Source organism: Aulonocara stuartgranti (assembly GCF_965226115.1).
Source record: "Aulonocara stuartgranti genome assembly, chromosome: 14".
In the NCBI taxonomy this organism is placed as follows: Eukaryota; Metazoa; Chordata; class Actinopteri; order Cichliformes; family Cichlidae; genus Aulonocara; species Aulonocara stuartgranti.
This window is the reverse complement of record NC_138950.1, coordinates 22,802,283-22,829,210: the sequence shown is the minus strand read 5'-3', so window position 1 is coordinate 22,829,210 and position 26,928 is coordinate 22,802,283. Positions and strand designations below refer to the sequence as shown.

The 26,928-nt window shown below is 40.8% G+C and overlaps 1 protein-coding gene across 2 annotated transcripts in view; it reads left to right on the top strand.

The window, feature by feature from the left end:
* The window catches only part of LOC309687211 (von Willebrand factor A domain-containing protein 5A-like), a 35,060-nt gene extending 8,752 nt beyond the window's left edge, over positions 1 to 26,308 (top strand). Inside the window, exons 2-22 of one of the 2 annotated variants that reach the window (XM_082502002.1) lie at positions 2,874 to 2,921; positions 3,540 to 3,742; positions 3,838 to 4,060; positions 4,191 to 4,357; positions 4,432 to 4,546; positions 4,671 to 4,846; positions 4,949 to 5,037; positions 5,126 to 5,270; positions 5,952 to 6,031; positions 6,113 to 6,227; positions 9,783 to 9,941; positions 10,027 to 10,130; positions 15,092 to 15,312; positions 19,532 to 19,552; positions 20,518 to 20,538; positions 20,859 to 20,900; positions 23,562 to 23,600; positions 24,074 to 24,106; positions 25,170 to 25,315; positions 25,773 to 25,896; positions 26,012 to 26,308. In XM_082502002.1, coding sequence (XP_082358128.1) covers positions 2,879 to 2,921; positions 3,540 to 3,742; positions 3,838 to 4,060; positions 4,191 to 4,357; positions 4,432 to 4,546; positions 4,671 to 4,846; positions 4,949 to 5,037; positions 5,126 to 5,270; positions 5,952 to 6,031; positions 6,113 to 6,227; positions 9,783 to 9,941; positions 10,027 to 10,130; positions 15,092 to 15,312; positions 19,532 to 19,552; positions 20,518 to 20,538; positions 20,859 to 20,900; positions 23,562 to 23,600; positions 24,074 to 24,106; positions 25,170 to 25,315; positions 25,773 to 25,896; positions 26,012 to 26,091 — 2,346 coding nt within the window. In that variant the 5' untranslated portion in view covers positions 2,874 to 2,878 and the 3' untranslated portion in view covers positions 26,092 to 26,308. The remainder of the gene's footprint in view (positions 1 to 2,873; positions 2,922 to 3,539; positions 3,743 to 3,837; positions 4,061 to 4,190; positions 4,358 to 4,431; positions 4,547 to 4,670; positions 4,847 to 4,948; positions 5,038 to 5,125; positions 5,271 to 5,951; positions 6,032 to 6,112; positions 6,228 to 9,782; positions 9,942 to 10,026; positions 10,131 to 15,091; positions 15,313 to 19,531; positions 19,553 to 20,517; positions 20,539 to 20,858; positions 20,901 to 23,561; positions 23,601 to 24,073; positions 24,107 to 25,169; positions 25,316 to 25,772; positions 25,897 to 26,011) is intronic. The other variant, XM_082502003.1, reaches the window with a different exon arrangement.
* The last annotated feature ends 620 nt before the right edge of the window (positions 26,309 to 26,928 follow it).

Genomic DNA, 26,928 nt, shown 5'->3' with positions numbered 1-26,928 from the left:
CTAGTTTCCTCCCGTAGCGCTGCTTCGCCTCTTTCACCGCCCTCCGCACGTTATATGACGCGGCTTTGTACGGGTCCATGTCCCCCGTCATGAGTCCCGTGTTGTAGGCAGCGGTGCGGGATCTCAGAGCGTCGCGGATGGTTTTATCCACCCACGGCTTCTGGTTGGGAAACGTTGTGATAGTCTTTGTCTCCACGGTATCATCCGCTAGTTTCCCGATGAATCCCACAACCGCTTCCGTAAACACGTTGACGTCATCGTCGGAGCTGTTTCTGAACATGCCCCAGTCTGCGTCATCGAGTGCGTCCTGTAACGCGGCCACCGATTGATCCGTCCAGCGCGCGACCTTCCTCTGAACCGGAACTTCCTGTTTCAGCCTTTGTTTGTATTGTACCAGGAGGACGTCTTAGGGCTAACCCCACAGATGCTGGACAGATTGCATTTCTGGGTTGGATGGTTGTGTGTATACTTTAGTTCTTTTATAGTGGCATCAAAATAACAAATGGTAGATTTTGTCATAAATGCAACATAAATAACATGTACTTGATATTCTGGAAAACTCACTTTGTGTCAGGTTAAGGCTGTGTGCAGGCAGGAGTGGAAGTAGAAGGACCCAAAGTGCAGACACTCGGAGACGGAAAGTAGCTCAAAACTCAGCTTCTATTAGTGATGTGTCCTGTGTGTCGAAGCTTCGAATCGGGTAATCGCGGGGGCGTTTTTCTGAAGCGCGTATCGAGGCTTGCGTTGATTACGTATGCAGTGACGTTCGAGGCCTCGCGGGCAGTCCGTACCACGTGACTGATTCAGGAACTGGTTCACCGGTTCGCGCCAGATTCGAAATAAAATGGGCAGCAAAACACAGCTGATTCCCTCATCACATCGTGTTGTGGAATTGGATTACGTACGTGTTACATAGCTACTGGAGTACTGGACACAAATTTCTTTATCCAAACTTGTATAAACTTGCTGTAGTTTTTCTTGCAACCCCTGCTTCATCTGTGCCCTGTGAGAGGATATTTTCAAAAGCAGGAGAAATCCTCTCAAAAAAGAGGAACCGTCTTAAGCCCAGCACTGTGGGAAAGCTGCTATTTTTGAATAAAAACAAATGAAAACTTTTCCCTAGTGTCATGAGCACTGTTATACAAGCACATTCACATCACAACTCCCTCCCTTTTTGTTTCCATGTACATTCCTGTGTTAAGCTGTCAATTTATTATACACAAATATTAATTAAATTAATATAATATAAAATTAGTATAATATTAAATATAACTAATATTTAGAGTTCAGTTATTGGTGTCATGAACAATAGTAATTCCTTTATTCATTCAACTTGAAGTGCCACACACTAGTTTGTGTCATTATTGAGATGTACATAAGAATGATTACGCAGTTACACAATCATCCCAAAAACTGTGTACTGATAGTTTCCACTTTCTCTTTTGTATCAGACATACTGAGACAATATTCGGGATAAATAACCATGAAAAACAATTTATTTATTCGGTTTAGCGGTTTACACATCACATCATTATAATCATTGAGCCCGTTTCACTTGAATTGTCCACTTGATGGCGCAGTAGAGCAAATGAATCATCACAATGCTTCGAACCATGAGTCGACCAGTTGGATGGGAAGCTTCAGTTCATCATGAGGCTTCATCTCACCATCACTAGCTTTTATCGCTGGATGGCAAAAAGTGGCAAAAACGTAACCAAAAGCCAAATAAACTTACATGACCAGGCAGACAGAACACACAGCATAAATGAGAGTAGATCACAACACAGACACAAAGAAACACGGGGCTTAAATACACAGAGGGAGCAATCAGGGAATGGGTAACAGGAGGGAAACACAGCTGGGGCAAATCAGGCCTAACGAGACAAGGGGAAGCAAAACCAGACACATTAACATCAGATATGGACTTTCAAAGTAAAACAGGAAACATAACACAGACTCACAGGCAGGCACTATAACAAAGGGAACAGAGACGTGGGACCAGGGCAGACACAGACACTGACTGGATGTGGGGATACAGCAGACAGGGGAGACGGCAACTATGGAACACAGACAGAAAACCAGAACACTAAAACTCTAACCAAACCCCACCCAGAGAACCTAAACTAAGAATGATCCTAAAACCCATAAAGCAAAGCTAGAATATAATGCAATAACAAAATCAAAGAACCAAAAACACAAAACACTGGGTCAACGACCCAGGGACCCTAACACTTTGTGTTCAGATGATAGTAAATAAGCTTTTGAGTAAACTACATTGAATAAAAGTGCAAGCAACAGAAAAATAAACATTTTTGTTTTACAATTAATTAACATGTTTTATAACTTTGCAAAATGAATGATATTTTGTACATTATGTGCAACATCAGATTTCTGTATGCTTACATGACAACCTTAGGGTAGTAATATAGATGCTTTCACAATGATTTATATGTATATGATGTGATTCCATAAGCAAAGTCTGTGTGGCTACAATTAACCATTAAATCTGAGATATTCATGCTGTTTTTAAACTCGGTGAGGTCGATCACAGGAAGAAGATAACAAGAGTGAAAGTAATGGTTGGTTCAAACTTGGATTTTTGAGAGGAGGTCCTGCTGTCGTTGTTTATTATAGTCACCAGTGGAACATTAAGTGAACATTTTAACCCTCAACCAATAAGTATTAAAACAATTATAATACTGGAAGTCCGATCATCAAAATTTGTGATAGTCATAACCACAACATTATCTGATAAGATTAATTTGGAAATATATTTTTTTTTTATATAGATAGATAGCTAAAGAATGTCTGAAATGTAGAGCACCTATGAATGTTATTTCAACACTAAGTCCTCAGATGTTTCTGTTTCACAGGTACAATGATGAACCGCTGTGGTCTGCTAACTCTCCAGAAGGAACCAGGTACTGACAGAAAGTAAAGGGGCTTCTGTTTACTCTCCAGCCTCTTTTCATTCATCTAAAATTCAAATGTAATGACTTTTTTTATTTGTAGTGGCTCATAATAATAAATGATTATTTCCCCATGACTGAGACAATACTCAACAAACCGATTTCAATAGCTGGATGGTCATTTGCTCTTTAGGTTATCAACATGAAAATTGCATTGAGGTTCATAGCCATTTTCACCTTCTGCTGACCAAAGTATACATAAGAAAATGTTGTGCTTCTCCCACACCCACTGGTGAAAAGTTCTGGATGGCATCAAGCTTACTCTGTGAAGTTGATCATATGCATCTTGGACAGTAGTGTACTGCTGCATATGGCTACGATTAATGCAGAGTATATCCTTGTGATACAAAAGCACAGAAGAAAAATGATGGATACAAGAAACAAAGAAAAATAAATAAATGAATAATAATATAAATAAACAAACAAACTTTGCAACACTGTTGGACAGTCATGTTTAAGTACCAGCTTGGTTTAATGGCTAACTTTTGTGTGGCTGAAATGTAACACAAGAAACAACCATTTTTAAAACCTGTATGGTTTATGTATTTATGATTGTTCTGTTTCTTTTAGTTCCTCTGAAGAGCATTGAGGTGGAGCTGGAGGTGAGGGACCATGTGGCTACAGTGGTCTCCACCCTGAACTACGAGAATAAGGAGGACAAACCATTAGAGGCTGTTTTTGTCTTCCCTCTGCCTGGAGATGCTGCTGTCTGTCATTTCAGTGCTAAGATCGGACAGACACAGATTGTAGCTGAGGTGAAGGAGAAACAGAAGGTGAGCTGGACAGTAAATATAACCTGATTATAAGTAAGATTCAAAATAACAATAAACACAGTGAATGTCACTGACATGTGCCACCTGTCCTTCAGGCTCGTGAGGAGTATGATGATGCTCTGAGCTCCGGTCAGCAGGCCTTCCTATTGGAGGAGAGCGATCAGAGTCCAGATATATTCTCTCTGAGTGTGGGCAGTCTGCCTCCAGGAGAGAGCGCCTCCATCAGGTTGGAGTACGTGACTGAGCTGGCTGTGCAGGCTGATGATGGTCTGAGGTTCTGTCTGCCTGCTGTGCTCAACCCTCGATACCAGCCTCAGGGTAGGAAAATCATCCAACACTTATTAATTTAGTTAAATATTTATCACAAAACAATCATGCTTGTAACAAGCATGAGTCCCAGTAAAAATGTACCACAGTGATTTGCAACTATCTCTAATGTCAAGTACAGGTAGTGAAGGTGCAGGAGTCCAGGTGACTTCTGTTCCAGCCTCTCTGGTGCCCTACAGTCTGTCTTTCTCTGCCCGAGTGTCCTCTCCTCGTCCAATCTCTAAAGTAGAGTCCAACTGTTCCCTGGACCCTCTCCAGTACCTCAACACTGATCAAACCCAGGCCACGGTAGGTAGAGTGCTGCTGTGTCTGCTCTGTACTTATAACTGAGAATTAAATATGAATGTGTTTGTGGTGTGCAGGTCAAGCTGGCTGCAGGACACAAGTTTGACAGAGATGTTGAACTGCTGATTTATTACAAAGATGCTCACCAGCCCACTGCTGTGGTGGAGGCAGGACAGGCCTCTGCTGAGCCGGGTGAGTGAAAATGAGTGAAGTAGTTGGTCTGCAAATACAGATTTTATTATCTATACTCTTTAGGTTTTTGAACAAACAATGAAAAGCAAATTTAGGTAATTTTTAAAATTTGTTTATTTTTCAGGCTCTCTGATGGGTGATTCAGTGGTGATGGTGAGTCTGTACCCTGAGTTCCCCCAGTCTGTGATGTCTTCAATGGCTTCATGTGGAGAGTTTGTGTTCTTAATGGATCGATCTGGAAGTATGGGCTGTCCTATCGCAAACAGCAAGCAGCAGGAAACTCGCATCAGCAGTGCCAGGGTATCTGTATTAAGTTATTACAGTCAGAAAATCTGTCATAGTGTTCCTCTCACATAGTGGGCTCACCATATTTTCCATCCCTCACAATCCTGTTCTCTTAAGGATACTCTGCTGCTCCTGTTGAAGAGCTTACCAATGGGCTGCTATTTCAACATTTACAGTTTTGGGTCTGGATATGAACACATCTTCCCGTGAGTCTCCCCTCATATCGGTCACTCCAAGAAAGGGCCTCTTTAATATCTGAATGGATGTTTTGGTCATGTGTTTATGTGATGGCAGTAAGAGTGTGGAGTACAGCCAGCAGACCATGGAGGAGGCTCTGAAGAAAGTTGAGCAGATGGAGGCTAATCTTGGAGGAACTGAGATCCTGCAGCCCCTCAAACATATTTACAGCCAGCCCTGCATTCCCAATCAGCCAAGACAGGTAACACACACAGTCTGACACTTTCCTGGTTATGGCTCATGTTGGGGATGATCTGCTCATAATAATGTTGGTGGTTCGATCACTGGCTGCACACCAGTGTGTTCTTGAGCCCCAATGCACATGATGCAGAGTGAGTATGTGTGCGAGTAAATGCTTGATAGAAAGTGCTTGGATATAGAAAAAGATCCTGGAGCCCTTCAAACGTACTTACAACCAGCCCTGCATTCCCAGTCAGCTTAGACAGGTAACACAGACACTGGCTTACATTCATTTACTGGAGACTTTAGAAACGTTAGCTAGAGAAAAGTGCTTTGACATAGAACAAAGTGCTTGTATTCACCCATTTTTGTGACTATGTGAAAGAGACATGTTGTATGAAGAGTTAACCCATATGGAAAAGATATATATAAATCTTATAAAGTTTGTATCTGTCTTGTGTGAAACTTGTATGAAAAGCATATAAGTGTGAAAACACATATAAGATCCCTTGAAAAATTATATAATGAAACTTGTATGTTTTGGATAGTTACTAAAACAATGTATGAAAGTAATGCGAAAGTGGCCACTTTCTCACACTACCACAAAAACATTTGTGTTTCTGAATCCTAACTCAGCTCTCAGAACAAGTTGTGTGTTTGTGGGTCTGATGTTATGTCCTTTTGTGCCAACTGTCCTCTCTAGCTGTTTGTCTTTACTGATGGAGAGGTGGGGAACACCAAAGAAGTGATAGATCTGGTGAAGACTAATTCAGGTTCTCACAGGTGAAACCACAAAAACACAACTATATCTATACAATTCCCAGAATGTCCAACATGTACTTAAAGAAAACTGTTGTATTGCAGGTGTTTCTCTTTTGGGATTGGGGAAGGGGCCAGCTCTGCTCTCATCAATGGGATGGCCAAAGAAGGAGGAGGTCACGCTCAGTTCATCACAGGGACTGACAGGATGCAACCAAAAGTAAGACATTTAACACAATTATGAAGTAGGATAATAACACTATATGAAGGACTTACTAAACATACTTCACCAACTTATAAAATATATTACATCTTATTTTGCTGGTTTGACTAATGGTAATAAACTTAATCCAATATTTTTGTTTGACACCATCAGCAGATTCCTTAATCTTCCTCAATCTGCTTTCCCTGCCATGTATTCCAGTGACTGCATCAAGTCTGTGTGTCTTCAACTGACTCAAATCTCTTGATCAGTTCTCTTCATAGAGTTTAAACTAATTTTCTCAACATATCTCCTTGACATTATTTCACCCACTTTTGTCCCATACGTCCCATTATTGCACACGTTTTCCTGCCCAGTGGACATTGTCTGTCCTAAATTCATTAGCAGGTTCTACTTGTCATCTGTCCTTGGCTTTTCTCTATTATAAATCATTCCATTTATCTTACCCAGCGTCTTTCCTCTAGGGAAAACATCCCTCCTTAGATTCCACTGTTTTAGGTCATTATGGGCCAATTTCCAGTCTTCGAGAAAGTTGTTGCTTCTCAATCTGGTTATTGACAAAACCACAGCACTGAAACAACTTTATTAAAAAGAAAAAAAAATTGCTAATGGTATTCTTATGCACTCGGATAAGAGAAAATATTTCATGTTAGTTGTGCTTGACTTATCTGCAGTCTTTGATACCACTGATCATGCTACTCTTATCACCAGAATACAAAACTAGATGGCATCACTGGTACTGCTTGCAAATGGTTTTCTGCATATTTATTCAACAAATTCATATTAATCAATGTAGTGGTGTGAAAATGTGTTTTCCCCCTTATTTTATATTTGTCTATTTGTCACACTTAAATATGTCAGATCATCAAACAAATTTGAATATTAGACAAAGATAACACAAATAAACACAAAATGAAGTTTCTAAATTAACCAGTTTTATATTAAAGGGGGAAAAGTCCAAACCTACATCGCCCTGTGTGATAACTGGTTGGGCCACCCTTAGCAGCAACTATGTTTCTATGTTTTTAACTAGATTTTTGCATCTTTGCACTCTTTTAATGTTCCTGTACTCATATTAGCTTTTAATTTGTATTTTTTATATTAAGTTATTTGGATTTTTCTGTGCAATATTGATTATGTATTATGTTAAGAAATGTTGGGATTTCCCCCCCCCTTCCCTTTTAATTTGTAGTGGTTTAGTCCAGAATCTATTTTGGCTGTAGCTTAACCAATGAACCAATACCACCTCGTTAATGTCAATTGGTCAGCTGGTTTATTTCTTGAGTTGTAATTGGTCCACTTGGAAATTCTCTTTTTCTGTTTCCTTTTTTTTTTTCTTTAAACATTAACTGTTGGACATTTTGCAACAACCCTGATGAAGGCCACAAGACAAAACGCGTTGTTCACTTAATAAAGTTGCTCCCTAGAATCTTAAGCGTCGCTGGAGTCTCGGTGTCATCAGATCTTTGTCTTCTCCATGCACTTTGGAAGTTGGTGAAGTTGTGCCAGAAATATTTGTTGCTATCAATGTTCACCAGTGTCCCGTGTTATTGCCATTTGTGGATAATGGCTTTTACTGTGGTTCGCTGGAGTCCCACAGCTTTACAAATGGCTTTCAACACTGACAGATCTAATTACTTTGTTTCTCATATGTCCCTGAATTTCCTTGGATCACAGCTTGATGTCTGGCTTTTGAAGATCTTTTGGCCTACTCCACTTTGTCATGCAGCTCCTATTTAAGTGATTTCGTCATTAAGAACAGGTGTGGAAGTAATCAGGTTCAGAAACTGAACTCAGTTTTCCAAAGATGTGATACACAGCAGATCATTTCTGGGCCATATAGGTTTTGTTTTTTTTGTTTTTTTCCCCTCTGACTTTGAGGTGATCATGCTTTTGAGGTCGTGGTGCCCAAACCCTGGAATACTCTTCAGCTTATCTGGAATTTTTGTAATTGTTTTAAACGACTGATGAAAGCACATTTTTATTGGTTAACTTTCCCTTAATCTTTTCCTCTCTATTTTGGGCCATAGTTTGTATGTTGGAATAAATGTTTGACTGTAAGGTTGATTATGTGTCTGTTTATGTGTATGTTCAGACATGCATACTAATATTTAATATGTGGTTGTTAATCAAAAACTGAAGTGCTATACATATAGAATAAAAGTAATTGAATTGATTTGATATACCTTTAGTCCCACAAGGGGAAATTTCATAAGGCTGCCGACCTATTGCACGCAATGGCGGCGCCATCTTACCCTCCGACCATACATACATTACACAAACATCACATGGGGAAGACAGGTCAGAGAGGTATAATAATGGAAAATGCACCACATGAGGAAAGATAAGGAGAAAAATAACTCCCCCAGACTGAGCTCCAACAGGGAGATCAGTTTGAGAACAGAAAAAAACACCACTGCACATAGCACATGAAAAAACTCTTAATACACCAAAGAAACACATGACAAGCAACAGGGGTGGGTAAAGGGTGCAGCATCAGAAGGGAATAAGCGTCGAAGGCGTTTGGAAAGGGAGGGGGGATGAGTGTGTGCATATCAGTGTATATGTATGTGTGTGCGTGTCCAGAGTTCAGCTGAGACAGTGTCCTTCGCCCTGCTAGGCTAAGTAAACAGCTTCCAGCCAACCCAGGTGGCCTTGCATGGAATGGGAAGGAACAGACTAAACACAGTTGTTATCAGGGTGTTGTTGTTCAGCTCCAGCCTTGAGACTGCAGCTGGCGCCAAAGGGGCTATCCGCATGAAGTGATGGTGCTTTTTACTTTAGTGCCAACAGCTCATATGAATTTCAAAGCAGTTCTACAGTCCAACACTGGTCTCTCAATCTCTCGTTGGAGAGCCGCGAGCTTCGCCATACTTGCGTTCTGTGATGTTGTCATTTCTTGTGCTCAAGGAGCCGATTTCTGAGAACTCACGGCAGTGTGCCTCCCCGAGATGTCATCCAATTTGCGCCCAGAGATGTTATTCCGAGCTAGCCCTTCCGAGATGTATCCAGTCTGCAGTCAGAGATCTTATTCTGAGTATTCACAGCAGCCGTAGCCTCTCCAAGATCTTATCCGTGCTGACTCAATGAGCCCATTTTGAGAAACTCACGCCTCTCCCAGCAGGCAGCCTTGCGGGGGTTTGAACAGCCGGTTCTGCTTTCTTAATTCTTCGATAAGCCAGGGCCAAGCCAGCTCCGATCAGCCAGAACCCTGTTACCATGGTTCCGAATAGGTAGATATCTTCAGCACTCAGGCTCACCCAAGCCCAGACTTCTCATTGAGAAAGGGGTGTCAATTGCATTTCGGGACCAGTTGATCCAATTCATAATTCCTCTTTTAGGTTTTAGAGAACAGACTGTGAGAGAATGTTCCAGGGAAAAGTAACACAAAAAACACGACACTAGACAAGGACATAAGAGGCTAAGCAGGGAAGCTAAGGGAGAGGAGTAAAGGAGAAAAGTGCGACCGCCTTCGTCAAGAGCAAGAGCAGTCAAGCATGTCAAGTTAAACATTGAAGCAGCAAATTTGGAGAGTTTTTCTTTATTTTTCAGGTGATGCAGTCGCTGCGATTTGCTCTGCAGCCGGCTGTGGTCGACATCTCAGTCACATGGGATTTACCAAAGGAAGTGTCTGTCACTGTCCTCTCTCCACCAATCACAGCACTTTTCCAGGGTCAGAGGTCACTGATTTATGCCCAGCTCAGTGGACAGGTAAGAGCAGCACCTTCTCATGTTGTTGTTTAGGTATTTGATGACAGTAATTAACGTGACTTCTAACCCTGTGATTCTGTGTCAGAGCTCAGAGGCAGCAGAGGGCTGTGTGACGGTGAAGTACAGCCTGGCAGGTCATCCCTCTGAGAACCAGCTGCACTTCAGTCTCAGCCCTGCAGAGGACACTGGGTAAAACAGTTTAACACAAACGGCACACTTCTGTTTTGAAATGCGAGTGTTGAATTTAAAACAATATTTTCAGAAACATAACTCTACTTACTAGAAAACAGTTAATAATACACAGACCTAATGGTGTTTGTCTAGTTTTAAACATGTTTCACTTTTTCTAATCTTATTTTCTTGGATTAGGGGTATCATAATATCTAATAGTATATGATTACTGATCACAAACATTTAGACATGACAGAGGAATCTCAGTCCGCAGTTTCTGGGAAATCAAGAAGCCATTTTTTGACCTCAAGTGAAAAAATTACTGTGCAACAATCTGCCATTTTGACTGTAAAATACACGTCAAGCAAACAGCTTGACCCACACAGGTACCTCTCCAACAGCAACTAATTTGTGCCCTCAGTGCCTCTTTTTGACAGTCATAGTGTTTGTTTAGAGAAGAAAACATAGTCTGTCTGACCTTTTAGAGGCAAATCTGTCAGAAGCAAAAAGGAATCTATGCAAGATGCTGTTTCGACTCCTTTAGCCTGATAACTGGGGTTAAGTACAGAAAGACGCAGCACATCTGTCTGGACTATTGGTCACCATCCTCTGTCAATGTGAGTGATATAAACAGAAAATATAGCACAAAGGTAAGTGGTAACTTTATTCCATAATAGATCTTGAAATTATAGCCACTGGCAATACTGCTTCATTATCTTTTAAAAGCATTTTTGGACTTAAATAGCAAAATAACACCTACATTTTACAGTAAGTTCGACACACTGTTATCCATGTTTATCAGATTCTCTTTAAAAATCTTAAAATTTCATTTTGCTTTCTTAACATTGTCTCCATGAAGCCCAGTGACACAAATCAATAGATCAAACTACAGTCATGTCTTTAAGACATCAAGACCTCGGTGAACTCTAATTTCCTGCTTCTAAATTCAGACTAAACTGATGTTATGAGATAGCCTTTATTTGTCAGTTGCAGGTCTTTAACCCACAACCAAGATGACAGACCTTGCTAACCGTACATACAATACAAACATCACATTGGGGAGACAGGTCAGGCCAGGTAGCGAGGAAAAAAACATTGAAATGTGCAACACAAAAGGATAATACAGGAATGCACAGGTATCAACACACCATAACACAATAAACACAGACAAGCAACATGGGAAAGTGTTCCAGTGTGTACATCTGATCTGGGACCGCTGCAATCTTCGACTGTGCCTCCAGCTGTCCACATCATGGGGGAGGTAAGCGTTGGAGGTGGCGTTGGATAGGGAGGGTGATAGTGAGTGCTTATCAGTATCAGTATATGTATGCATGTCCAGAGTTCAGCTGAGACAGTGTCCTTCGCCCCGCCAGGCTAAGTAAACAGTCTTCCAGCCAACCCAGGTGGCCTTGTAGGGAATGGGAAGGAACAGACTCAACACAGTCGTTATCAGGGAGTTTTTGTTTGGCTCCAGCCTTGAGCCCACCGCTGGCGCCGAAGGGGTAGCCGCATTATGATGGTGATTTTTCTTTTGCAAACAACTCATGAGAATTTCAAGCTGTTTTTAACACTCTGACACTGGTCTCTCAATCTCCCGTTAGTAGCTGCGAGTTTCTCCATGATGTTATTAGCCGTCGATTCCGTGGTCTTGTCTCTCTTGTGCTCACATAGCAGGTTCTGTAATCTGATGTAATCCAGCTTCCGCCCAGAGATGTTGTTCTGAGTTGATTCTTTCCTGATGTAATCCAACATACATACGCTCAGAGGTGTTATTCTGAGCATTCACTGCAGTCGTAAGCGCCTCCAAGCTCTTAACCATGCTACCTTCAGTGAGCCCTTTCTGAGAAGTCGCACCTGTCGTTCCAATCCCAGCGGGCAGCCTTGTGGGGGTTTGAACAGCCGGTTCTGCTCTCTTAATTCTCCGATAAGCCAGGGCCAAGTCAGCTCCGATCAGCAAGAACCCTGTTATCATGGTTCCGAATAGGTAGATATCTTCAGCGTCCTCGATCGACAGTCCCGCCAGGCACACAATCCTCTGCCACCTTTCCATTGTGTATCCGGCAGGGGAAGTCCCTCCAGGGCACTTGGGTTCTCCCGAGCCCAGACTTCTCATTAAAGGGTGTCAATAGCATTCAGAGACCAGTTGATCAAATCCATAATTCTCTTTTAGGTTTTAGATACAGACTGTGAGAGAGTGTTCCAGGGAAAGTAATACAAAAAAGACACGAGACTAGACAAGGACATAAGAACTAGCAGGGAAGATAAGGGAGAGGAGAAAAAGTGCGTCCGCCTCCTCCGAGAGGCAAAGAAAGAAATAGCTTTGTCTTTGACCCTAAAAATCTTCACAACATTGTGTCTGACCAGATATTTAATAGCTTTACTTTGAACTACAGCAAGGCTGTGAAGAATCCTGGAGCCAGTTTTGATCTGATATATCTTTTAATTGACATGTTAACCAAATATTTAGCACTATTTTCATTTATTTGTGCAAGATGTCTAAAACGAGAAACATCCTGTCTCAAAGTGATGCTGAGAAATTTGTTCATGAAAAAATTAGAGCATTTATTGCTTTAGGTTGGACTATTGTAATTCATTATTATTCATCACTGCAAAAGCTCCACAAAAAAAACTTCAGTTAATCGAAAACACTGCAGCGAGAGTACTAAAAGTACCAACTCTCACTCTCTCTCACACTTTCTCAAGTGCACACACACACTCACTGACTCTGTCTGCCTCCTTCTCACCCCCAAACAGTCTCAACAGACGATTGTCTCTCCATGACCCTGGTTCTGCCAAAGGTTTATTCTTGTTTAAAGAGAACTTTTCCTTCCTCCTATTGCCAAGTGCTTGCTCATGGGGAGCATCTGGTCATTATTTTTTTCTCTAATATTTTTAAGCTTATATCCAAATTGAATTAAATTAACTGCCTAATTGCAAATTATAATAATTTATACTGCCTATCAAAGTGACCCTGGGGTTTTTTGCTAAGCTGCAGCCTTTCTTTACTGTAACTCCTGTTTAAAACTATTTTAATTATGTCTATATCCAAAACAAATACCACAACACTGAAGTCTAGGAAATGGGTCCAGTTTTTGTTTCAACTGAAGCACAGCTCAGGGATCTCTTAAACTGATTTATTCTTTTTGTACTTCTCAAAGTACGAAAAAACAAAACAAAAAACGTTTCCAAAGTAACTTCAAATTTCGCACAGCCAGTAAAACCAACCAGCTCAGTGTATACATGGGTAACTCCGTAAAATCAACACGGGACTTCTGCCTATCCGTCTACGATTTTCATAAAAATGTTATGGTGTGGGCACATATGAGTGCTGTGAAAATTTCACTTCAAAATTGAAATATTACTCAAGATATGTTTCTTTGAAAAATGCTCTGTCAACCCTCTTTTTTTTCTTTTTCTCAAACAGCCACTTCTGCGCTTGTGAAGTGGCTGTTTGGTCTCTCCAATGTAGAGGTCTGGGCATTCCTCGCTGCACTGTACAGCATACACCACATTCTTAAGTCTGCGTTTTGGAGTTTTGTCTCATAGAGATTTGTCTATGTTGCGCATGGCACAACACAGAAGAGCCACCTCCACAGGACAAGACTCAGCAGTCCATCTGCATCTTAAGGATAAAGGACACTCTTTCGAGGATGCCAATGTTCACATTTTGGACAGAGAGGACAGATGGTTTGAAAGAGGAGTGAAAGAAGCCATCTATGTCCACTGTGAGCGACCATCTTTGAACAGAGGCGGTGGTCTACGACACCAACTCTCTGCCATCTATAATCCAGTTTTGAGTTCCCTCCCCAGACGCCTTAACGCCCACTCACATCCTGGGCCATCTGACCTCAGGAATTTGCATAATAGGGTGGGGCCAGGTTTCACAATGAGCTCACCCGAAACTCTGGCTGATTGGGACCCACACCCAGTTTCACACCTTGGCTCAGGCGATTAGAGGATCATCAGGGGGTCCTCTTGTCCCTCTGTGGGGGGACACTCCCACTAGGTTTAAATCTGGGACTCCCCACCATTTGACCTTAGAACTGAAGAAGCTTCTCGGATGAGAGGTGAAACGGCTTCAAGCAACTTAAAGAAGTCCAGACGCTTTTCTTTGCAAGCTCCTTTGAATACACAGATATGGGTATACAGATTTGGTAAATTTTGTTCATTCTTCCAAAAGGACATTTGTTAGGTCACACATCGATCACGTTGAGTTCAGGACTCTGTGCAGGTCAGTTCTCACCAGTCTCGCTCATCATGTCTTTATGGACCTCACTTTGTGCACTGTTGCACAGTCATTCTAGAACAGCGAGGGGTTATCCCCAAATTGTTCCTGCAAAGTTGGGAGCATGAAACTGCAATTTTAGGAGAAATTATACTTTTGTTAGCTTTGGCTGGTTTTGTCACATCACAGTACTGTTTGTTTGAAAGGTAAACGTGAGTACAAAGTTGTTCTGAAGTGAAGACTGAGAGATTTGTTTGACTATCCTGACTGGGCGTGGTTTAAATTTTCTTTTGCGGTGATATACTATTTTATCCAGTACCAAGCTGTCTATTAGCAAATGCACTTGCACATTATTTTTGGCAGGAGAGGTCCTTTTATAAAGGAGATAAAATTACAAAAAGAGATGTATTGATTACCAAAAACATAGATAAGTCTAAGTAAAATCAGCTACTGGTAGAGGATGAGATAAAGAAGGAACATTCAAGGAACTATGTCAATTGTGGTGATGCCGAACAAGATAAAAATGTTGTGTAGTTTTCTGATTAATCTTATTCTGAATTAGTTTAACACTCAGTTTAACACTTTTTGTTCTAGGTTACATGTATTTGATTTAAATAAAGAACGTTCTCATTTTGGGAAAGCAGTGGATCAAAATTGTTAGCCTGCTTGTGTGTAAATCTTTGTTGTTTTAAAGTGATGAAAAGGAAATGGATGGAAAGGAAATTATTGTGGTTTTGTGCCTTCTTGTCTGCAGGCTAACAGTCCACAGGTTGGGTGCTCGGACTCTGATTCGCTCCCTGGAGATGGATGAGAGAGAGAACAGAGGACAGCAAGATGGAGGAGTGAAGGAGAAGGTGGTGCAACTCAGTGTCCAATCAGGAGTGAGCAGTTCTTTCACTGCCTTCATTGCTGTCAACAAAGACAACAGCGAAATGATTCAAGGACCTCTTGTGCGCAGAAATATTCCAACACCCCGTGAGTTTATTTCAAAAGAAAAAATAAAACTCTGTCAGGCACAGACTGAAGATGAAGATAGACTTGAATTAAGGGGTATTTATTGTAAGGGGTACAATGATATATTGAAAAGCAGACTATAAGAGTCACAGACAGTACAAATATAAAGAAAAGTTGGTTATGGCAAAAAGTAAGATTCAGTAGCAAAAAAATGATGCAAGGAATCAAGATACCAAGATGGATGTTAACACCACGGACCCACACAGCGTTCGAACACAGTTAAATTGTCACACACACACACACACACACACACACACACACAATATTTCCTCTTCTGCAACTTGACCACCAATCCTCCTGTTCGGCACCTTATGTTTCCCAAAAGCTTGCAGCTGGCCCTCTCTCTGCTGGTCCCCAGCATAACTAAAAACGTTAGAGTGTTCGTGAGCCTAATTCCCTCCACCTGGACCTCAGCCTCCCTGGGACTGGCCCTGGAGTCTGCTGCACCACCCTTCCACTGCAGCGGAGCCATAGACCACACCCCTGCCACACAATCCCAATGTCTGACTGAGGCCCAGGCCGCATCTGGCTCCCCCTGTGTAAACAGGAGAGGAAATTGTCCATGACCATCTGTGGCCTATGGACCACCTTGAACCTAAAGGGCTGTAAAGTCAGGTACCACCGAGTGACCCAGGTGCACTGTAGCGGGACGTGGTCTGAGCAGAGTGCGAACGAGTGTCCCAGGAGGTAATAACGAAGGGAATTGACCGCTCACCGGATCACCAGACAATCATTCTCCACCATGCTGTATTTTGCTTCTGGCTGATGTAAAAGAACAAGGCGGTTAACCCTTCTTACCTGCTGGGACAAAGCGTCCCCCAGCCTTCTGTTCAAGGCATCCGTGTGCAGGATGAAAGGGAGGGAAAAGTTTGTGGAGGAGTAGCTCCCCACAGAGAGCCTTTTTCACCTGCACAAACACTGCTTGGCATTGCTCCACCCACTGGATCAGATCTGCGGCACCCTTTCAGGTGAGATCTGTCAAAGGACTGAAACTAGGCATGAACTGGTTATGGTACCCCACCAGGCCCAGGAACTGCCTCACCTCCTTTTAGGTCTTGGGGCGCGGGGAGGATACAGTGGCAGTTGTCTTCTCCATCTGTACGCACCTGCCCACACCCCAAGTGCTAACCCAGATGCTGTACTTCCCTCCATCTAAATGCACATTTCTTAGGGTTTGCCCTGAGCCCTGCCTGCTGCAGAGTCTTCAGGACCGCAACCACCTGCTGCACATGTGCACCCAGGTGTTACTGTGGATGATAACATCATCTAGGTGAGGCCGCCCCACCCAGTCCATGGGGCTTTGGGCAAGCCGAACAAAAGTGTGAAGAATTGGTACAAACCATACACAGTGGAGAAGGCTTTTTTTGCAGACAAGGGAATGTGCCAGTAGCCCTTGGTTAAATCTAGCATTGTGCAAAATTTTGGCAGTGCCTAACTCGTCCAGAAGCTCGTCTATCCTGGGCCATGGGGTAGGCCTCAAACCGTGACATTTCGTACATTATGTGCCGTGCGACTTTTCTATTAACCCTATTTTCAGCATCTCGGTGGCTTTTAAGCACCAACAACTGGGTGTGTTCCTCCTCTGTGCGTGTGTCACGGCTTACTCGTTCAATGATACAAAGTACGGGTAGGGCCACACGGCTTTAGGGCACACCAAGTGACCATCAATTACTATCTTGGTCAAAGGCTGAGCGTAGGGTGTCGTCACGAGACTGCTCCAGTGGAAAATCTTCTGTGGGGCGAATGATCCACTCAGGCGGGGCCTCATGAAAAGGACCACCACTTCTCCCCAGGAGTCAGCGTTGGACAACCCCGCGTCACCACGTAGCACCACGCAGACACTACAACCTACAACTGGTCGTGATCACATCCCAACATACTGGCCCAAAAGTTTATTAAATCTCAGCCAATTCATCCCCAAAGTCAGGGATGCGACAGGTGCCAACTAACTGCAGCCTTTATTCTATGTGTGTTTCCCTTAACTTAAATACGCAGCGGCACTATGGGATATTTGTGGATGTCCCCATGCACACATCTAACCTCCACCCGCTCCGCCTCCAACAATGTGCAACGGGAAACAAGGGTTTGGTGGAGCAGAGTCTGCGTGGCCCTGTCATCACAGTAGTGACTGCCACCGCTGTGGCCCAGAAGATTTCCAAGAACATCTGGGGAGTCATCATCACAGATCCACACAACGTTCGATCACACATGATGCCTCCTAATCAGCAACTTGACCCCCGAGCTTCCTGTTCAGCACTTTGTTTCCCAGGGCATCTTGCAGCACTTTTTTAAAATTTTGTTTACAGGGAGTGCAGAATTATTAGGCAAGTTGTATTTTTGAGGAATAATGTTATTATTGAACAACAACCATGTTCTCAATGAACCCAAAAAACTCATTAATATCAAAGCTGAATGTTTTTGGAAGTAGTTTTTAGTTTGTTTTTAGTTTTAGCTATTTTAGGGGGATATCTGTGTGTGCAGGTGACTATTACTGTGCATAATTATTAGGCAACTTAACAAAAAACAAATATATACCCATTTCAATTATTTATTTTTACCAGTGAAACCAATATAACATCTCCACATTCACAAATATACATTTCTGACATTCAAAAACAAAACAAAAACAAATCAGCGACCAATATAGCCACCTTTCTTTGCAAGGACACTCAAAAGCCTGCCATCCATGGATTCTGTCAGTGTTTTGATCTGTTCACCATCAACATTGCGTGCAGCAGCAACCACAGCCTCCCAGACACTGTTCAGAGAGGTGTACTGTTTTCCCTCCTTGTAAATCTCACATTTGATGATGGACCACAGGTTCTCAATGGGGTTCAGATCAGGTGAACGAGGAGGCCATGTCATTAGTTTTTCTTCTTTTATACCCTTTCTTGCCAGCCACGCTGTGGAGTACTTGGACGCGTGTGATGGAGCATTGTCCTGCATGAAAATCATGTTTTTCTTGAAGGATGCAGACTTCTTCCTGTACCACTGCTTGAAGAAGGTGTCTTCCAGAAACTGGCAGTAGGACTGGGAGTTGAGCTTGACTCCATCCTCAACCCGAAAAGGCCCCACAAGCTCATCTTTGATGATACCAGCCCAAACCAGTACTCCACCTCCACCTTGCTGGCGTCTGAGTCGGACTGGAGCTCTCTGCCCTTTACCAATCCAGCCACGGGCCCATCCATCTGGCCCATCAAGACTCACTCTCATTTCATCAGTCCATAAAACCTTAGAAAAACCAGTCTTGAGATATTTCTTGGCCCAGTCTTGACGTTTCAGCTTGTGTGTCTTGTTCAGTGGTGGTCGTCTTTCAGCCTTTCTTACCTTGGCCATGTCTCTGAGTATTGCACACCTTGTGCTTTTGGGCACTCCAGTGATGTTGCAGCTCTGAAATATGGCCAAACTGGTGGCAAGTGGCATCTTGGCAGCTGCACGCTTGACTTTTCTCAGTTCATGGGCAGTTATTTTGCACCTTGGTTTTTCCACACGCTTCTTGCGACCCTGTTGACTATTTTGAATGAAACGCTTGATTGTTCGATGATCACGCTTCAGAAGCTTTGCAATTTTGAGACTGCTGCATCCCTCTGCAAGATATCTCACTATTTTTGACTTTTCTGAGCCTGTCAAGTCCTTCTTTTGACCCATTTTGCCAAAGGAAAGGACGTTGCCTAATAATTATGCACACCTGATATAGGGTGTTGATGTCATTAGACCACACCCCTTGTCATTACAGAGATGCACATCACCTAATATGCTTAATTGTTAGTAGGCTTTCGAGCCTATACAGCTTGGAGTAAGACAACATGCATGAAGAGGATGATGTGGGCAAAATACTCATTTGCCTAATAATTCTGCACTCCCTGTAGTATGTAAATCAATGCCAATGTGTGCTCAAGCAGCCATGGGTAATTAAAAGCATTCAATCTGGCTCTTAAAGGATAATAAACAAGTGCTATAAATGCTGCAGCGACCAATAAGACTAAGCTTTACTTGCAGACACATTTGGGAAGTGAGAGTAATAAGTTCTGAAATGCCACAGTATTGTATTGCATCGCATCACATCACAAATACTGTTTGTAGTGTTTGTGTTATATTTCTACTTCCCTAAAATAACATAAAGTTCTTTTTAACAAATTCTTATGAAATATTTGACTTTTTTTTTTTTTTAACATCCTAGGTGTCTTCGCCATGGCATGTAGTAAGTAGAAGTTGAATATCAGAATAACACACATCTGCACATCTATACATTTCTAACAATAAATAGAAACAAGCCAAAATATTTCTGTTTTAACTTATTCGAAATGTTTTGTTATATTTGGGATATTAGTGAACATCTTTAATACTTACAATACTACCTGTGAGGCACTGCAGTAATATTATAATCCAGTAGCAGTTCATTCTATCTCCCATGAAAACAGAAAAAACAGATTAAACACATGAAGATCTTATATACTTTAAATAATGCTAGTATTGTTGTAGTATAGTTGTAGTACTTGTATTATTTTTCTGTATAACCAAACAATGTAAATAAGTCAGTACTCAACTTTTTATGCAGTTGTTGACCTATTGTGTTTCATCTTGTCTTCATGGGAGTTTACACTTCAAAATAATGGTGAACATCTTTTACACTTTAAATACGACTTATAATACTACCTGTGAGGCACTGCAGTAATATCAGAATTTAATCATTTTACTAGTTTAATTATTTATTATTGTTGGGTAATCCTCTAGGTTTTTTTGTTTTTGTTTTGTTTTTTGTTTTTTAAATTATTATAACCTGGTGAAGTGAGGCTGAGTGATTTTTGTGGCACACAGTGCTTGATGCAGAATGACCACAAAATGAGAGAAAAAAATTAACTGGAAAAAAAAAATCTAAACACTAGAGAACAAATTGGAATTAACAAGTTGTATAAACCAAGGTGTTGAGCAAAAGGTAAATACAGCAGGGATCAATCAGACAACATGATGCAGGTGAGGAAACTTTACTGGTAGACATGTCAGGAACGTTACGACATGAAAACGGAATAACCAGACTGAACAGATAGACATTGTATATATTTTGAACACTGTTTGTATTATTTGTGTTGCATTGGTATATCAGCCTGTGAATGTTAAAAAGTATGAAATTAAATGTCTGGACCTGTTCGTTTGTTTACATAATAGGGAAGATGGCCAGGCCAATGTGTAAGTAAAAAGTGAATGACAATACACCACATATTTGTGCGTTTTGTTTTTTTTTAGGTTTTTTTTTTTTGTTTGTTTTTTAAAAAAGAGGACTAACTTGTTAACCTTTTTGAAATGTTAGATGTGCAATACTGTATGCAAACAGCTGCAATATTTGCTTGGATAACCTTTGTAATGGGCTGTGTCCCAAAGTGAAGGCTTTTATCTGATAACCTCAGTCTGTTTAAGATCGATTTATACATTTTTAAAGCGGTGTTGTTCAGACTGTTGTAATCATTCACCCTGAATTTTTTATTTTTTATTTTTTTTTGTAAATATAGTGTGCATGGATGCTGCTCCATTTCCTGCTCCATCCGCTTTTAGTAAGTAAAAGCTGAGTGACAACACACATCTACACATACACATTTCTGAGAATAAAAACAAAGAAACCAACATATTTGTTTTTGCACTTATTTGAAATGTTAAATGTCAAACATTAACTACACAGTTGCTGCAGTATTTGTTTTGACAGTTGTTGTAATTGGCTGATTCCTTAGTCAGCAATTAAAGATGTGCAAGCTTTTACAGTGGCTTGCAAAAGTATTCGGCCCCCTTGAACTTTTCCACATTTTGTCACATTACAGCCACAAACATGAATCAATTTTATTGGAATTCCACGTGAAAGACCAACACAAAGTGGTGTACATGTGAGAAGTGGAATGAAAATCATACATGATTCCAAACATTTTTTTTTTTTTTACAAATAAATAACTGAAAAGTGGGGTGTGCGTAATTATTCAGCCCCCCCGAGTCAATTGAGGGGGCTGCAATTACCCTAAAAGACTGGCAGCTGTATGTCTCTACCAGCTTTGCACATCTACAGACTGAAATCCTTGCCCATTCTTCTTTGCAAAACAGCTCCAGCTCAGTCAGATTTGATGGACAGCGTTTGTGAACAGCAGTTTTCAGATCTTGCCACAGATTCTTGATTGGATTTAGATCTGGACTTTGACTGGGCCATTCTAACACATGGATGTGTTTTGTTTTAAACCATTCCATTGTTGCTCTGGCTTTATGTTTAGGGTTGTTGTCCTGCTGGAAGGTGAACCTCCGCCCCAGTCTCAAGTCTTTTGCAGACTCCAAGAGGTTTTCTTCCAATACTGCCCTGTATTTGGCTCCATCCATCTTCCCATCAACTCTGACCAGCTTCCCTGTCCCTGCTGAAGAGAAGCCCCCCCAGAGCATGATGCTGCCACCACCATATTTGACAGTGGGGATGGTGTGTTCAGAGTGATGTGCAGTGTTAGTTTTCCGCCACACATAGCGTTTTGTATTTTGGCCAAAAAGTTCCATTTTGGTCTCATCTGACCAGAGCACCTTCTTCCACATGTTTGCTGTGTCCCCCACATGGCTTGTGGCAAACTGCAAACGGGACTTCTTGTGGTTTTCTGTTAACAATGGCATTCTTCTTGCCTCTCTTCCATAAAGGCCAACTTTGTGCAGTGCACAACTAATAGTTGTCCTATGGACAGATTCCCCCACCTGAGCTGTAGATCTCTGCAGCTCGTCCAGAGTCACCATGGGCCTCTTGGCTGCATTTCTGATCAGCGCTCTCCTTGTTCGGCCTGTGAGTTTAGGTGGACGGCCTCATCTTGGTAGGTCTACAGTTGTGCCATACTCCTTCCATTTCTGAATGATCGCTTGAACAGTGCTCCCTGGGATGTTCAAGGCTTGAGAAATCTTTTTGTAGCCTAAGCCTGCTTTAAATTTCTCAATAACTTTATCCCTGACCTGTCTGGTGTCTAAATCCAATCGAGAATCTATGGCAAGATCTGAAAACTGCTGTTCACAAACGCTGTCCATCTAATCTGACTGAGCTGGAGCTGTTTTGCAAAGAAGAATGGGCAAGGATTTCAGTCTCTAGATGTGCAAAGCTGGTAGAGACATAGCCTAAAAGACTGGCAGCTGGAATTGCAGCAAAGGTGGTTCTACAAAGTATTGACTCAGAGGGCTGAATAATTACGCACACCCCACTTTTCAGTTATTTTTTTGTAAAAAATTTTTGGAATCATGTATGATTTTCGTTCCACTTCTCACGTGTACACCACTTTGTGTTGGTCTTTCACGTGGAATTCCAATAAAATTTATTCATGTTTGTGGCTGTAATGTGACAAAATTTTCGTCCCCCTTGACAAAAGTTCAAGGGGGGCGAATACTTTTGCAAACCACTGTACTTATAGTACAATTTATGACAAGCTGCAAGTCACAATAATGACCTCAGAAGCTTAACTTGACTTACTGATCTAAACAGCAAATGAAATGTCTAACTTTCACAACATTTTCATACAAGCATCATAATCTAGCTGCGATTCCTTCCATGTGAAATGTATTTTTCTGAATTAGTAAATAATTAGAAATCTAACTTATTAAAATGTGGCCCTATTAAAACTGTGACAGATACCATCCCTTTGTGAGATTCAGAGAAGGCCGTATGTGTATGTTTGGCTCCTTCAACAATGCAGTGATTTCTTCTTCACTGCACAAAAGAGTAAAAACAATGAAAGAGATCATTTAATAAGTCAATGTGTCCAAAATTTGAATGTTTAAATGTAGGTGATGTTTATCAGCATTTAGATTTAAATATTGTAGTAATGTTTTAACTTGCTGTGAGACTCTCCGAAGACGAAAACTTAGTATGATGTGGATCATCACATGTTAACATGAAATATTAACCTGATTTTCTCATGGTAATTTGCTTTCCTTAAAGATAAAGACCGATGAATGTGAATAAAAGGACAGAATATCTGAGTCATGTTCAGATTATCTAAAAGCAAAAAGGGAGATTGACTTTAAAATATTTGTTCCAAGAAATCAAGATTCTAATTAGAAAGGTTACAATGATATACACTTAAATACTTTTATACTATTTGTTTTGTATTTGTATATCAACAAGTCAGTAATTTAGTGTTCCTTAGTACGTTTCATAAGAATTTGCTGACGTTTTTTTTGTGCGTGTGTTAAATTCTTTCTTTTTTACATTATAGTGCCCAACTCCATGGCAAAGTGTGAGAGAACTGCCAAGGGTAAATAGAACCTAAATGACACATTTAAACATCTATGTAAATGTGTAGATGTGTGTAGATGTACATGTGGAAAAAAACCCATCATGTTTTGTTTTGTTTTTTTTGTTTTGTTTTTTAAACTTATTTCACATGTGAAATATGCAGTACTTTATGTATAAGACCATTATTACTGCTGGTTATAATGGGCTGTATCTTTAAAGAGAAAGTGAAGGTTGAGTCATGTATTTTATTTTATTTTTTTAATTTGTGTGTGTGTGTGTGTGTGTGTGTGTGTGTGTGTGTGTGTGTGTGTGTGTGTGTGTGTGTGTGTGTGTGTGTGTGTGTGTGTGTGTGTGTGTGTAAGTAATAATTTTCAAGTCACTAATCACCTCAGAAGCAAGAAATATTGCCTGATATTTCTTAAGTAAATCAAATGTAATGTCTTCATCTCATGCCATCCTCTTTTGTTTTATCATTTTAATCTTGTGATGTAGAGGCTATCTTTCGAGGAGTTGTACATGACATGGGTAAGTAAAACACATTTCTATTCATATGGTAGTAATCACATAGTGTGGTCCTCCATGTGTGTATGTGTATAAGTAACATATGTATGTAGAGACAGTACGTAGTCTCAAAAGGGTTGCAAATGCGTATTGATGTACAGATGTACGCATTTTGAAATTAGTTTTAGGTGAGGTCAGATTGCTTCGTATTTGTGTGTGAATTCAAGCTGGTGTGAGTCTTCAAAAGTCACACCCAAGTCATTGTACACACTTGTGTGGTTTAGGCTTATGGATCAATCCTTTTGAACACATTTTTCTTCATATATGCATCAGTTAGAGGAGCAAACAAGCAATAAAAAGAGTACATACAGAAAAACAATTTTAATAAATGTAAGAATCCATGTTTTGTACTTGTAATTTAGGCATTTCTGTGAATACACAAACGGTTAGACACAGAGGAAATTATGTGAGCTGTTACATGTAGGAGTTGGTATGGTGGTCCGGAACATCATGTATGTCAGGGTTTGTTTGTGCCTCTGGAAATTATTATTTTCTTAATGTGTGTGAACCCATCAGTTATAATTGCAGGGTTAAAATAAAATAAGAAAAAAAAGCATGTATATTCTTGGTAGACATGAAGGGAATTTAACATCGAATGGAAGTGACTGTAAAATGTTTAGTTCAGTTGCTTAGATAATGAGATCCAGTTTTCTGCCATTGAATAATTAGTCTTGTATTCTAATAAATCAGGTCAAAACAATTTAATTCATTGGCCATATATTTTCTCTGTTAAGCATGTGAACCACATACTTTACATCATAATTTATCAAGCTTTCAACTCACTTACTTTCAGATGGTATTCATTAAAACCTCGGTAATTGATGGCGTGTTATTGCCAGCTTTTATTTTTATTTAATAAGTTCACACTGTTGAAAACATTTTATTTGTGATGTTGATCTCAAATACATAAATGTTTATTTGTTGCATAGTTTACAAGAAGGTGGTTTATGCACTGGTTTATAAAGTTCTGTCTTCTCATCTAACACCATAATCGGGTCTAGTTTTTATTTCATTTTTGGTTTTCCAGCTGCTGCCCCCGAGCAGCCACCCAGAGACCCTTTGCTGCACTTAGTCTCCCTGCAGGGGGCGTCTGGCTGCTGGCTGCTTGATCCAGCTCTGGCTATTGCACTGGGAAAGACCAACGAGGAGGTGGAAAAGTCAAAGCCTGAAAAGGTGGACTTTTTTCAGTTTCAATAATAACAAACAAAATGATAATGTTAGTTATTGTAAGTCAGATGCTTCATGCTCATGTTCCATGATTTGAACAGAAACACATGATGTAATTAAAAACACAAAAAACAAATGACAATGAAGTCAAACTAAATGTAGGCCTTGAAAATAAACATCTGTATATCAGAAGCTAAAACACTGGTGGTAATCACACATCTAGACAGAAATTCCTTTGTGATTACATCAGGAACAGCATCCAGTGTAATAATCTGCCAAATCAAATTTGCAGAGCTACACAACTTGGTGACCCCTTGTGACTAGTAAGCAGCCAGAAATAACTAATACTACTGGTTGTAGAAAGTAAAATCATGTAGGATGTTGGTTTTGTTGGGGGGGGGGGGGTTCTTTTCTTTGTGTGTCCTCTCTGTTTTATTTTATTGTCGTTGATTTGTTGAATTAGGCCAACAGTGACGTGTGGGCCACCATTCTGGCTCTGATCTGGCTTCATGCTTTCAAGATGGATGCAAAGGACGAGTGGGAGCTTCTGGCTATGAAGGCTGCCTCATGGCTCCGTGCTCAGAATGGTAGTAACATGCTAATTAAAGAATAAAATGTTTTAAAAATTGTTTCATGCTACAATCTACTTTTTTGTCTTCCCTCCATACATTCATTGCTTTAATGTCTGTGTTGTGTTTTCAGCACCGTGTGTGAGAGAGTGTGTGGATGCTGGAAATGTCCTGTTGGGCTGCAGTGTGAAGAAAGAAGCTCTGGGCCTATGAGGGTTTCCTGAAAGTGGCTTGGTGAACAGAAGCATTTCTACTTACACCATACTGCATTAGACTTGGTGTTGCTTTGTGAAATCTAACATTTTATAATTGTTATAAAAACAGAACTGTTCTTTGACTATAAAATGTTATTTTACATTTGAGCCCAATTTGACTTTAATGTTCAGAATGATCTGAAAACCCATAATACACTGTAAAGATTAGACATCTACTGTGTGTGCGTGTGTCCATTCTTTTCTCTCCCATTAGATCCCACCCCCTGCGCGCACAAACACATCCTCCAATCACACACCCCCATATTTTGCTCCATTGCGGTTTATTTACACCTCAAACATTTGGTAAACAATTAAGCAAATACAAGTAATCTGCAATAATTTACAGGTAGTAATAAACTAAACTACTAACTCTTTTACACTACGTCCGCACCTACACGGGTATTTTTGAAAACGCAGCTGTTTTGTCCACCCGTAAACGACGCTTTGAATCACCGAAAATGGAGATTTTTTAAAAACTCCTTTTTTGTGTTTACGTGTGGACGAGGAATACAGAGTTGGTCACACAACGTCAAAGGTATGTGCCTTTTTCACGTCACGCTGTGCGCACGGTATTGTTTACATGAGATGAATGACAGAATGGCAGATAGTGAGATTAACAGTATTTTGTCTCTATCTGCAGGTTTTACACGCTTACATACACACACGCAGTTACTGTCCCTCTATTTACAAAGGCAGAGGCGTCACGGTATGATTATTTTACATGTAGTTGGGTTTTTTTCCTGTGTAACAATATTCAACATTACTATCAATACATTTTTCAACAAATGCCTCTCTG